Here is a 14,749-nt window from a genome sequence, read left to right as displayed (position 1 = left end):
ACAAAGCTTTAACACAAAACTGCACTTGTAGTTACAAAATCACGTACCTTATTTGATATATTTAAGTTACTGCGTTTTTGAACTAACACATTTACATTTTTCTGAAACTTTAGATCTACAGACAGTAAATTCTTTGTTGGTTTTGGCTTAAACTTTGATAGGCGTCTATACTATAGATGTTAGATCTGCGAACTGAATCTTATCTATTTAGCCCTTTTCGTTTTGCAGTTATCGTGTCATTTCATATTCGAACAGCCGGACTTCTTCTAAGCAGATTTTACTTTCATTTTAATAGAAATCTGGAAATTTGGTGTAAAGGCAATGTACCAAATTCAAACCATCTAGTTCAATGCGTTTTTGAGTTATATTTGTCACAGACAGATAGACGGACGGGTGAACATTTTTCAAAATTCCTTTTTCGTACTCAGGAAGGTCTAAAACCTGGAATGTCGTCAAAATTTCGAGTTCTTTTTTTTTTTTTTTTTTTTTTTTTTTTTTTTTTTTATGATTACTCTATATTACGCATACGAGAAAGTGAAAATAGGTATCTTTCTATTAACGCATGCCAATGATTGACTGCTAAACAAATTGTTAAAGTTTATGCTGCCAACAATTAATTGTCATAAAGAAAATCTCAAAAGATATGATGTTAATCTGCTGATTATATTCAGTAATGATACTTGGTGAAACCTAAAGTTCACTAATGGCATGTGCTTGATATAGAAATAATAACTTAACTAGAACTATTTTATTATTATTAAATGTAAATGAACGCTATGTGCAAAGAGTTTATTTTTGTCCAACTTTCCGTTTATTGCAAACAATGACATTAATTTAATGGATTTTTTATTTGAAAGAAAGTGTATGATTTGTTTAGATAGGAAAATATAATGTATTTTTAAGCATTTAATAAATGGAAAAACAGCTTTATCAAGTTTGACCCTTCCAGCTTGAAATAATTATTTTAAAATATATATATATAAAAATTCATAAAAATAATCAAAATGCTTATTACCTAATATTCTAATATGCGGAAATATTTCCAAAAGCTTATTCTTTAGATGAATCTTTTTAACAAACACTCCAAATAAGAAACTTATTTAATTTGATTTATTTCATATTCGTATAAAAGGGATTCTGTAATTGATTTCTTACTTATTTCTTAATGTCTAGAGTACTGAAATTTTCTGTGCAATTGATGGCAATATGTTCTTTTAATATTTTCAGAATTTAGTTATCAAGTAATCGTTAGTTAATTTAAAGTATGATTTCTTAGTAACGGCATCCTTTTAGTGAGATAAAAAATTGGTCCCAAGATTAAAAAGTAGAAAATAGGAAGAAATTCTGTTTTAAAAAATTTGTTCTTTCATGGTACTTTAATAAGAGTATGTTTAAATATTTTGGATTCAATATAAAAGATTTTGGTTCAATTTATTCATTTTTTTTATTCTTAAGATTTGTAAATATAAAACGTGCTAACGTAAAATTTAACACTTTGCAGGATCAAAATGACTATCAAAAATAAGAGGGTGTTCGTATTTCTGAAGTATATTGCTTTATCTACCTTTGCAACAGCAGAAATGGCTTCAGATTCCATAAATTCATTCTACTAGTGATTTATTATAAATGCTGTATATATACAAATTTAATGTAATAAACCCGCCATTACTTTGGTCTGGTATAACGCTTCAACTATCTTTCTATCTGCTTCTTTGTATATGATTTACGATATTTGTATAGTAATGGCATGCTATTTGTGAATTTTCGGCTTATTCGTATGCCATTGGCGAACTTTTGGCTTACCACATAATATTGGCAAACATAATCGGTAGACAATAGAACATATTTGGCAATTAATCGTCGATTGCAATAAGCATAACTTTTGGCTTTTTTTTTTTTTTTTTGGTATTTAATCACTGGCATGTGGTTAATTCAAAGTTAGCATTTGATTTTATTAAAGGAAAACATTCTTCAAAGATATATTTCTTTGTATATTTTTTTTAGCTCTGGCATTATGAAGTAAATTTATTAGGCACAATTATGTAAAGAGTGTAAAGGTTACGTTATTTTTGTTACATGATTGTTTTAGAGTAAGAATTTTGTTTCTATTCATGAAAGCTGAACAGTGGACTTCAAAATTCAATTAAACCAATTTTTTTATTATATCAAGAAAGTATAAATTGATTCCGTTATATTAAAATTCCTAGACAACGCTGTCAGTAAATTTAATTAATAAAAATTAAAAGGAGTCATGTCACAAAATTTACCCCTCATTTGTATTATAACAAAAATAAATCAGCGGGATTATTCTCCCTAGAACTTTCTCATATATTCTCTAATAAAGGTGTTATCCCCAAAAAATGCCTTGCATGGAATCGGCATACAATAATACGAAATATTAGTCTTTGGCATGAATTTGGCGTTTTTACTGAACCTACTGGGCGATACTAGACGAGTTTTTTTGGCGATTAATTCCAAACATGCATTAATAGTATCCAAAAATGGAATTTATGTTTTAGATACGTTTTTCTCAACCGATTGAAACAAAAATTTGACACAAAACTGAACCCAGGTAACACATCCTCTTTTACAATATTATACGATTTTATGTTATGTCATTTAATATTCAACAATATTATACAATATTGAGAATATTGTTTAATAACATACAATATTCTGCATTATATTTGTGCTACTAGGGTACTTGTAATCACAAAATTCCATAAAAAATTTGATATATTTAAATCATTGCATTTTTACTTTCTCTCATACTTAGTATAGAGGATGCATATTAATCGTCAAAGAATTAGGAGATTTTGTCGAGCTTCAACCGTATTAGACCTCCCTAAGTTTGAAAAAAAATCCTTTTTGAAAAATGTCCATCCGCTTGACTGTCTCTGATAAAGATAATTTTAAAATGCTTTGAACTATACAGATAAAATTTGGTATACATTCTTCAGATCAAATTTGCAGATTTCTATCAACTTTTGAGCAACTTCTGTCCGGCTATCCGAATAAAAGTTAAGACGATAATTATAAAACGAAGTAAGTTAGATAAATAAAATTTGGTGAGTAGATTTAATATCTATAGTGTATGCATCTATCACATTTTGAGCCGAATCCAACAACGGGTTGATCGTCCTTCGGCCTATACTTTCATAAGCATGTATACACATTCATAAACACAAACTCAAAAGCGCTATGACTTAAATAAACCAGACTTATATGTGATTTTGTGACCTCAAGAGTATTTATATGTCAAATTTTTGTATCAATTGATTGGGAGAATCATGTCTAAAATATAATTTCGATTTTCGGATACTATTAACCGAATAACAGAGATTAATCGAAAAAAAAAGCACTCACCAAATACTACAAGATAAATTCAGTAAAAATACTAATTTCAGGACAAAAATAGATATTTCAAAATTATTGTGCGCCAATGCCATTCAAGGCGTTCTCTGGAATAACACTTTCAATAGAGAGTGAGCGAGAATGTTTTGGGAGGATTACTCCCACTGATTGAATTATCGGTTTATGCACAAACCGACAGATAGTCACCTCAGAGTTGGATTTGGCTCAAAATTTGACGTCTACACTATAAGTATTAAATTTCTGTACTGAATTGTACCTGTCCAGCTCTCTTCGTCTCGTAATTATTGTGTTAACTTTATTTGAACAGCCGGACAGACAGACTTCTACTGAGCTGATTTTACTGAAAATTTGATAGAAATCCATAAATTTGATGTAAAGACCATACACCAAATTCCAGACTTCTAGCTCAAAGTATTTGTGAATTATCTTTGTCACAGGCAAGCAGACGGACTCGAAAATTTTCCAAAAATGTATTTTTTGATCTCCAGAAGGACTAGTAGAGATTCGTCAAAATCACGCATTTTAAGTATAAAGTAACAGTGGGTAAAAAAAGTTTCCGTACGCAGCTATGACTGTTAATAAAAGTTTAAATTTTGGCACAAAATATTTTGTTATGAAAATGAAAATTTTAAAATTGGTTTAATACAATTTCATTTATTATTTATGAATATTATAAAGGAAAAACTATGAAGAAAATTAAATACTTAAATTGAAAGAATAAAAAAAATGCCATTAATAAGAAACAAGAAAGTTTCCGTACAGTATTTATATAGTAAATGAAAAACCTTTTTCATGCTGACCAACTTGCATTTAATGATCGGTAGGCCTTCCTTTGGCCTTTATCACTTCTCTCAAATGTTGTGGCATAACCCCCATCAGTTTTTCTGTTGTTTTAGGATAAATATTACTCCAAATGTCTTGAATGACTCTTTTGAGTTCAACTTTGTTCTTTGTGTCATATTTTTTTAGTTCACGACCGATTTCTTCCAATAAATGTCCTATAAGAATTAAATCGGGTGACTGGAAGCTGTTTTTTTTACATTATAGAGACATTACTCTTGACAAATCTTGGAGATGTGCTTAGGATCGTTGTCCTGTTGTAAAATAAACTCCATTCCAACAGACAGTTTATCCGCATTGGTTAAAACGTTTTGTTTTAGAATGACAAGATGTATATACCTATCCATATTTCCATTTATAAAACATAAATATCCGACACCAGCAGCACTTATATACCCCCAAACCATATTCTACCCATCGCCGTGCTTCATAGTTCTACATGAATTCGTAAGTAACATATGCTGTTTTGATTCCATCCAGATCATAACTCGACCATCTGACCCACGGATATTACATTGCATTATTACATACGGATCAGTGAAACATTGAAATCAAACAACTATTGTTATATCGTATTCTTCACTCTGACAAACCATCAAACTTCGAATATTTACTGTGGATTAGTTGTAGAGCACGTCAAGAGGAATGTGCATATTGCGTACGAAAACTTTTTTTGCATGATATTTCGTCATTTATCTTAAAAATTGCAAACGGTCTTGCTGAGTTTTGTAAAAAAGTGAAATTTATTATGAAACACCCTTTTAAAGACTCATATTAACAATATATAAATAGTTTATAAAGATAAAAAGAAAAGATTAAAAATTATGCTAGTTTATTTTTATTTTAGTTATTATTTTATTTAATTTAGTTATTAAATTTTATTTAGTTATTATTAAATTATGCTAGTTTATTTTATTTAATACCCATTGTATAATAAAACACATTTGTAATATAAACTAGATGAATAAATGATTAAAAAAATTAAGAAAAATTAAGAAGTACAAAAGAAAAGCAACTGTCACTGTGACTGTTAGAATGGCGTATAATTTGAAAACGAAACTGAATTTAAAGTTTTTATAGAGAAGGAGCTTCTTCGTTAAATATTTAAGATTATTTATTTGGAGATCTTTAGAGGAAAAAGTATAACATAATGTTGAAAGAATTTTCTGTAATAATCTATGGAAATATAAAACTAGAATGTAATGAAATTTTTTTAAATATATTGGATTGATTTTGCTTTCTTAAGTGCATATTTTATTTTTATATCCAATTTAAAACTTAGTTATCTTCGAACACAAAACAATAAATTTGATTCATTCTTTTTTCAGGTAAGATCTATTATGAAGCCATTTATCCTTTCAGATAATGCAATTTATCGCATTAAGGAGGCACTTCAAAATGAAATGACATTAGGTTTATTAAAGACTGCTAATTTACCTATGACTGTTACATTTGTTACTGAGCGTGTAACCGAAGCTGGTGAGTTAAATTCTAAATACTTGAAAACATCATTATTATTCTAATGAATGTGATAAACGCTTGGTAAAAGTTTACAATCGGGTGCCCCTTGATTTTTTGGCGATTTTTTTGACGCCAAGATCGGTGGTAATCCAACAGTAACGTCAATGAATACAAAAACATTGCGGAAACCAGAAATAGCTCTTCATCGCTGAAATTCGGCGCCAATCTAAGGGACACCCAAATCCACACTAGACCCAAAGCTTTTATTTATTACGGATAAATTAATATTGGTATGCAGTTATGCCTTTGTTTGGGAAATTTTTTGCTATTTAATATAATAATTGAACTTTCAAAAGTTTTTTCTCGTTATTTTTAATGTAAGTTTCCAGAAGTCAGTTTTAAAACTAGTAAATAATAATAAAAAAAATGATCAAGCAAGATGTAGGGAATTAAGTAACATATAAAGGCATAAATATAACGGTGATCACGATATAAGCTTTTTAAAAGTGAAAGACTCTCCAAAAGTATTTATTACTACTTTGCTATTATTATAGAGCACCTAAAGAATATGGTTAAAAAAGGCATTAAAAATATTTTGCATGTATTTCTTTAAAACCATAGAATAGAGGAGATTTGGGAGGAATGGGACTACTCCATTTATGTCTGAATAAAAGATTAGAATCTATTTCTAGTTTCTCCATTAGACAGAGCAGCTACAGCCCTTTGCTGGACCTTAATTGTTACACCGTTTGTAATATTATTTGTTTTTAAAACATAAAACCTATTTTATGCCTCGGAAGTTAATACAAATTCTTATTTTTTCAGTCTTATTATTTGTAAAATAAAAATATTTTAAAGGCATAATAAACTGGAAGTTATTGTGTTTACAAACTAACAGTAAGATTAAACTTAAATGTAGCATGCTTAATCTGATATGTGTTTCAAAAGAAAATTCTGTAGAGGGAGGAATGACCATGCTCAGTTACATATCAATACATTTCTAAACAGCTAAATATTCTAATGATTAAAGCTTCACATTTTTCTTAATGTTGTTAAAAAAAATTAGTAGTTGTAATGTTGCAATGCAATAGTAAGTTGACAATTTGAAATTTATTAATATATATTATTGTGTCATATTATGTATATAATTAAATAATATAAAGCTATAATGTACAATAATAAAAAGGCTGAGTTTTCATTAATCAGAACAAAAAGCAAAAAATAAAATTCTACTCTTTTTTTTTTTATAAAAAAAATATTTATGAGCTCCATTGTGTCTAAACATGTTTTGCTATTCTTTATTTTTGTTAATAACTACATCATATAAAGTATAAATACATATTGTAGATCATTTTGTATCATTTCGTATGAAAAAAAAATTCTACCTAAAAATCATGTTTACCCCTTAATTTTAATTGAGGGAAATTCTACTGTAAATGTAATAAAGCAATTAGCAATATAATAAATATTAAGCAATGAAAAAATGAAACTAAACTATGAAAGTTATTTATAAAAGCTTTTGTCTCAAAAAATTTTTAAAAAAATTACTAATTATATATATATTTATATAAAAATGCCATGAATACATAGGAAAAACATCCAGAAAGAGAAAAAAATGTATTAATATTGTAGTTAATGAAAAGAATTGTAAATTAAAAGTTTTCAGGATGTGGTGGTATTAATGAAAATTTCAAAATCAACTCTTTTTTGGCATATCCAATACCATACATCATTGAATGAAAAGGATATCAATATACAATATTTATTAATTTTAATTTTCTCAAACCTTTTCCATTCCTCCCTTATATGTATCCCATACCTCCCTCATATAAGAGAGGTGTTGGACAAAAATGCTACAATTTTTAAATTTGTAAATAAAGTTTGTATTTTTCAGTTCTTGTAGTTTAAAAAATAAATTAAAGAACATACTGTTAGATTTTTGTAAATTATATTCTTGTTAATTTTAAAATAGTGAATTATTATTATTATTATTATTTTTAATTTGCCCCGCTCTTACAAACTTTCCCCTACATATTGTTACTATTCAGATAAGTGTCACTAAGTCCTAAAATTTAAATTTTGATATATTCATATAACTCATTTTCATCTCCAATTAATGTTTTACTGTCTAGTAAAAATTTCTAAATATTCTGAATTTTCAGTCTTGAGAAATAGAGAATTCTAAATTTCATTAAATCCTGTGGACATTTAGAATATCAGGTAACAAAATTTTCCAGACATGCTTATTTAGAACATTTTTAAAGCAGCATATTCTCTAGTAAGTGAAAGAATGCTTGTCCAAATTTTCTACAGGCACTAAGTTTAGTGATTTTATTAAGAATTTAATCATTTTTCATATGCTTATACGGAATATGGCATAAAGTACTGAAGATAATGAATTTAACAGGCTGAAGGTAAAGTATTTTCATTTTAAGAATTAGCATTCTGGAATAAAATTTTTGAAACGTTCATTTAGAAACTACTAAAAAATATATGATTTCAGTTCAGATGGTTTAAAGACCACTGCATTTTCAAATGATGAAATTTCTCCCTTTTCAGTCTGTGAAAGAAGTGTGGTGACGTGGTCCAATAAAATAAAAACTGATTGATACCATGAGAGCATCTTCCTTTAATCCATTGAGTGAAAAATTTGTTATTATTAAAAAAAAACACATCTAAAATTACATAAAAGAGTGAAATTTTGATTTGTTATAAAAAATTATTTCATTATCTGTGATGCTTTAAAAATATGTATTTATTTTCATAGTATTTAATATTGTTCTTTCTTCTTACATACAGATGGAGATTATGTTGCTATCTGTGCTCATGCACAAAACTTTTCCATCACATTAGTAAAACTGAGACCTGATGCTTTACCTGAGACTTATAGGAAAGATTATGAGATTGATACTAGTGTTTTTAATCTATCATACAGGAAGGTAACTCTAATTTTTATTGATAACTCTAATTTTTGAATTTAACTTAATTTTATGATAGAAGTATTTATTACAAAGTAAGAAATTTTCAGTCATAAAAAAGAAATATTAAGGCTTCCATTTACTATAGGAATTTACATTTTGTGAATAGATTTAATCTATATTCTAAGACAATCTATCAATATTTAATTTGATCATGAATATATTATCTTATATTATGGGTTCATTTGTTTCAATTGTCTTATGCACGACATGAAAATCTTTACAGAAGTTTAAAGTCATTTTTAACTTATATCTCTTGTTAATTATTTCATTTTCTGATTTTTTTTCAAGCACAAGGGCCTTTGATACATGCATACTAAATTGTTTCCTTAAGATAACACTTTTAAAAATTTGAATTTTTATTTTGACTATTTTTTAAAAACAGGAATCAGCTAATATATTCTAATGGGTATATTAAATAAGAAACTAAATGCTTTGATAATTTCTAAAACTAATCTATTAGTCTCACCTTCCTTTCTTTTCTTATCCAAATGCAACATTTTTCACCATATTGACACGATTCTCATTGTCTTCAGAGCTGAAGCAGTATTCTTATATGTGTGCATGCATAACAATTTTAAGAATATTAAGACGTTTTAAATCACAGAAAATGTATTCAGCATGTTTACATTCTGGTTCATGGTAAAATTTAACAGAGTTTAATAAACAATTGAAATTCTCAATGTTTTTCTGATTATTGTCCGAGAATCATACGTAAATGAAAGTGCATTTATAAAATGAATGTGCATGTATAAAGATCATATATACATTGTTAAAATTTTCAGTTTTATAGGTTTGATAATATTTTTGAAAAATATATCCTGTCTTTGATGCTTTTTTATAATGTATAATTTTTAGATATATGAAGCTTTTGCTGACTGTATGAAAGATTTTTTCTACGAATTTCAACTTGGTGGAGCAGCTATTCCTGTCGGCAAGTTTGCAAAATTTATTAGTTTCATTTTTCAGTAATGATTTAGAAATATGCAAGTAATTTTATTTTCTTTAAACTTATAGGCTTCTGTTCCAATTTACCAATGAGACATTTTAGCTTAGATACTGCTATCATCCCAAGTTTTGGGGTGCATTCTGCTTTGAATCCTTGTCAAAAAGATGTGAAATCTTATTTTGAGCAAATACTATGCACATATGACTACCAGGTATTTGCAAGCATTTGTTTATTAAAATTTATTAATATAGAATTTTAAAATTTTAATGATTTGTTAAACATTAATGTTTTTATGTTGTCAGATACTGAGGTTAATCATTTAAAAAGGTATTTACTAATCATTGAGTATCCTTAAGCAAATAAATACTGTTATATGCTTGTTTTAAGTATTTTTTAAGTAGCAAAGTAATGAGTATATTAAACAAATGTCTGTTTCTCATTTATATGCTAATCTTTAGATTATGATCAAGTGAAATCCTGTATTTCCTTTAAGATAGGTTTTTACCTAACAATAAGAAAATGTTTTCTTTCATCCTCAAGTGCTAGGAGTCTTCTTTCATATGAATTATAAGGCTCCATTTTCTTTATTTCTTGTTTCTTGCCAATTTACATCTGAACATTAGAATCTCGACACTTTGTTTAATTTATATTGAGAATGCTAAGAAATGAACTGTTATCTGAGTTGTTTGCAAGTTTTATTTACAAATATATGCATCTATGTACAAAAAAAAAAAAAAAAAAAACTCTTTTCATTTTTTTTTATTTGCAGTTTAAATTATTAGTTCATAAGGAAATGAATTTTATATTGTTCTTTTTTTGTGGTTACTATTTCTTGTTTACAACTGATTTCATCAATGTTACTTGTTAAGTGAACATCTGCACAGAGAGGATAAGGTTTGTGATTTTTAAAGCCTTTTTTTAGGTTTTCTTGTCTTGCCTCATTATATGTAAATGTATCCATGAGACATCTTGATAGGGAATAGGCACAAGGGAATAATGCTATCTACAAAATGATTAGCGACTCCTCAGTTTGATGCTGTCAAAAGAGTGAAGTTTTAATAACTTGCTGTTACAGAATATATATATCAGTTCTAAAAGAAATGTTAAAAATGAATTGGTATATTGTTCGTTCAGTGTCAGGAATGGGTTGATCCTGTGATAATATAGACATATTGAATTTTCAGAAAATTGATATTGAAATATGCATGCATGTAATAATAATAATAAAAAAAAATCTATCATTCAATGGGATTATGTTTGCTTTCCATTAAGTAATGATGCCAAAATATTATATTTCTGGAAGATGTGTTATCCTCTTAATATCTAAGGTCTGATTGTTACAGATTAGCTAATTAAAACTGTTGTAGAAAATCACATGCACATCACGCATAAGAAATAAATTATTTGCAGTATACTTTAGATTTAAATACTTAATAATGTTACAAGTTTCTTTCAAATATTCAAATAAAAATTAATGACTAGAATTTGTTTGAAATAAATAATGATATCCTAATAGAAAAAAATGTCATACAAAATAAATATAATGCTGAGAAAGATTTTAACAATAACTTCCAAAGAATCAGTATATAATAAAAAATCTTACAAGAATTGCAAATTTCAGCTTGTACATCTTTACTTTACTACAATCCAGAATTTTAAAAAAAAGGGAGAAAAATTTATGATCCTGTAACTAATCCTTCTAGTTTACTTTTCTTCTCACATAAATTAAAACATGTGCGTGCACGTGCGCACTCACACGCACGCACGCACACACACGCACGCACGCACACACACACACAATTCCTCTTGAATTGCTTGATGTAACAGCAATTGGAATTTCTACATTCAATAAAGACATGATTAACTCCACCCAACATTACAGATTTTGCTGACTATTTCTGTTATAGATATCATCTACACTTGTTGGTTTGTAGTCTTATAGTAAATTTTGTTTGAACTGTTATGTACGTATTTCATAGTTATTTTCTGGCATTATAGTTTTGCCATTATTGTAAATTAAAACTTTTTTTTCATAATGAGAAGCTATAGTTTTTCTGTGAGACGCTGAATATTAATGATAAAGAGCCTTAAACAATTCATGATTCCACAGGCAAAGGCCATTTTGGAAAGTAATATGCTAAAAGATTGTTTGTTGTAATCTCATGATCCTTTAATTTAATTCCTTTGTTGCATTTAGAAACTGGAATCATATTTGAGTAGGATATTAGTTTTTTACAAAGGGAAATTTTGAGGTATAATGTTTTTGCTTAAAATGTGATGAATTAGAAGGATTTTTCACATTATCATTCATCCGTTTCATGAAAATTCTAAATTAAAATTTATTAACGATTTTCATTTTTAATCAATAATGGTTTTAATTTGTAATCTGTTTTAGAGGAATACCCATAGATCATCTTCTTCGAGCAGTTTTACTGCATCTTCTCCTTCAGAAGGTACTTTAATTATGCATGAAATAAAATTTTTTAAAAATAAAAATTTGTTTACAATTTTATTTAAAAAAAATTATTTTGTATTTTTAGGAAGTGATAATTCAAGTGAAATTCATCAAGTTCAATTTGATGCAAAGCTCTTGGGTTGTGAAAGTGTCCTTGGATTGGATATTAGCCCTGAAACGTGTCACAAATTGCTGGACAAGTTAAAGGTTTGTTTAAATTTGTCTAAATTTTGCAAGTTTTAAAAATTTCTGTTTTATTATTGCATGTAATTGTAAGATTTCCTTTGTGCAATTAATAGTTAAATAAAATATGTTGATGAGATTGATTATTTTTAATTTGAAGATATATATATGATTTAAAAGTGTCTTAATTTCAAATTGAATTTAAAATATAAATGTTATTTAGACAAAGAGGTAGTCATAAAAATATATAAACAGTTCCTTCAAAAAAAATTTAAATACTGTTAGTTATTCTGAAGAAATACTGTCAGAATATATTTTCGCAAGTATATGAAATAATTTTTCAAGTAAGGTGTCACCTTTATATTTAGATTTACACAAATTCATTTTTTTTTCAAATGGCCACACAAAATTCAGAATACATACTCAAACTCTCCAGGTTAAATTAGCTTAAATATATGACATTTTGTAGTTTTGAATAAAGGGTTGATGAGTTATTAACAATTGAAATTTTCAATTTTTAATGTTAGATGAGAATTTACATTTTTTTCAATGTATTTCAATATATATTGGAACTTTCGCAATAATCCTTATTTTACATTAAAATACTCAATAAAAAAGACAAAAAATAATGTATTTTTAAAATTATAGAAGTATATTTTATATTTTTTAAATCAATTTATAAGTTAAACATTTTTGTGTGGAAACACATAAAAGTCTTAATGCTTATTGAAGGAGTAAGACTTGAAATAACGTTGTCAAAAATTTATGATTCTTCTTTTGCTATCATCAAAGATTGAAATTAATGGCCAAAATGTTGATGGATGAAACCTATAACTTCATGATGATGAATTCTTCCATTTGTTTAATGCAGTTGAAACACAATCCATAGATCAAGAATCCTCTTCATAAACTGTTCCTTGTTTCTCATAACCTAGATATAAGTATCCACATATGAATTCTTTTTTCTTAGTTTAATGCTAGGATATTCTTTAATTTAATTCAGAGAGCATAAGAGATTTTCTTCAGTTTAATGCAGAGATTTATCATTACTTAATGGTGAAGGTATTAAAAGAAAATAATTAAGTAGCCTTCAATTTTCCTTTATGAAACAATATTTAAAGGCATAAAACCAATTCAAAATTTTTCATGATCATTATTATGCAGTAAAATTTTACCTTACTTTTAAGTATTTTCAATTTAATTTATATACTATATTTATTCTTGCCATTATGTTAAACCTACAGTTTTTGCTAGAAAATCTTTTTTTATATCTAGTACCATTATTATCTAGTATCATTATATATATATATATATATATATATATATCTTGAATGATCATCTTGTTTCCGTACTGTGAACAAGAGATTGCTTTTACAGGCATTTTAAACTTTGCTTTGATTTGAAAAGTCTTTGAATTCTATTGTATCTCTAATAATAATTTGCTTTCATATTTTTCATTAGTTTTGTAAATGATCAGGAAGCAACACATATTAAAATTAATTTTAAAATTTCATCCTTTTGAACTTTTGCAGAACTTTTGCAAATTCTTTTTTTTTTAAATAAAATTTTAAAATTATTTTTTTTAATATGGGCATGACTCTAATGAATTGCCTGCTAACTTTCAATCCAGGCAAACAAGTGTATTTACTGAGAAAGAAAAAAAGTATGAAACTTAGGCCATATCACAGAGAAATAATTGGATTGTAATAAACATAACTTGGTTCATTATTTTTTTACTTATTGTGAAGTATTGTTGGCAAATTTAGTATTATGAAGGAGTGAAATAGAGACAGATATAGTAAACTTTGATTTTCATTTGCTTATCAAATAAAAATAGATAAGAGAATAATTTAATAAGATTAATATTTTCATGCTTGGAAATATTTGCAGATATTCTTAAATGCTGGAAAAGCTTTAAAAGATGTTATTCTGGAAATAAGTCCCACAGGTGTCCAGATACAAGACAAAGACCTCAAGGTACAATGTAAAGATTTTTCATTTTATTTTTTTAACTTTACTCATTATAATGGAATTACTAAACATTTGAAATAATTTAATTTTTAGTTAAGTGTAAACATAATTTAATTGTTATTTTTTTATATTTTTACTGGCTTTATAATTTTATAAATATTGTCTTTGATTTATTTACCTAGTTCAAAGGTTTTTTTTTTTTTATTTTATAAAATTACTCTTCAGGTCTACAATTTTTCTGCTATTTGACAGATATAAATGCACAAAAATTTTAGTTTTTGTTTTTTTATTTTAGAGTCATTAAAATAAGGTTGATAGATATTGAAAAGAATACATTAATTAAGTATACAGTAATGCTCTTTTATTTAAAATCACAACTATGGCTAAAAATGTTCTTTATATTATTTCCTGTAAATGAATAATTTTTATTCTTTGAAGTACCTGTTAACTATTAATAGGATGTGATTTTATTCTTTTTTTCATTATAAAATATATATCGTCATTTTGATTGTGAGCATTTTTCATTAAAAAAAATCT

General features: G+C 26.7%; 1 protein-coding gene across 1 annotated transcript in view; it reads left to right on the top strand.

Moving 5' to 3' along the window:
• The first annotated feature begins 5,278 nt into the window (after positions 1 to 5,278).
• LOC129980747 (uncharacterized) overlaps positions 5,279 to 14,749 on the top strand; it is a 198,303-nt gene continuing 188,832 nt past the window's right edge. The window contains exons 1-8 of the mRNA XM_056091129.1: positions 5,279 to 5,414; positions 5,544 to 5,694; positions 8,476 to 8,615; positions 9,513 to 9,588; positions 9,672 to 9,814; positions 11,999 to 12,056; positions 12,144 to 12,265; positions 14,132 to 14,218. Of these exons, the coding sequence (XP_055947104.1) occupies positions 5,556 to 5,694; positions 8,476 to 8,615; positions 9,513 to 9,588; positions 9,672 to 9,814; positions 11,999 to 12,056; positions 12,144 to 12,265; positions 14,132 to 14,218 (765 nt within the window). The 5' untranslated portion in view covers positions 5,279 to 5,414; positions 5,544 to 5,555. The remainder of the gene's footprint in view (positions 5,415 to 5,543; positions 5,695 to 8,475; positions 8,616 to 9,512; positions 9,589 to 9,671; positions 9,815 to 11,998; positions 12,057 to 12,143; positions 12,266 to 14,131; positions 14,219 to 14,749) is intronic.

This window comes from Argiope bruennichi, chromosome 8 (assembly GCF_947563725.1).
Source record: "Argiope bruennichi chromosome 8, qqArgBrue1.1, whole genome shotgun sequence".
NCBI lineage: Eukaryota > Metazoa > Arthropoda > Arachnida > Araneae > Araneidae > Argiope > Argiope bruennichi.
The sequence above is the reverse complement of the archived record's forward strand: the minus strand, read 5'-3'. Positions and strand labels throughout refer to the sequence as shown.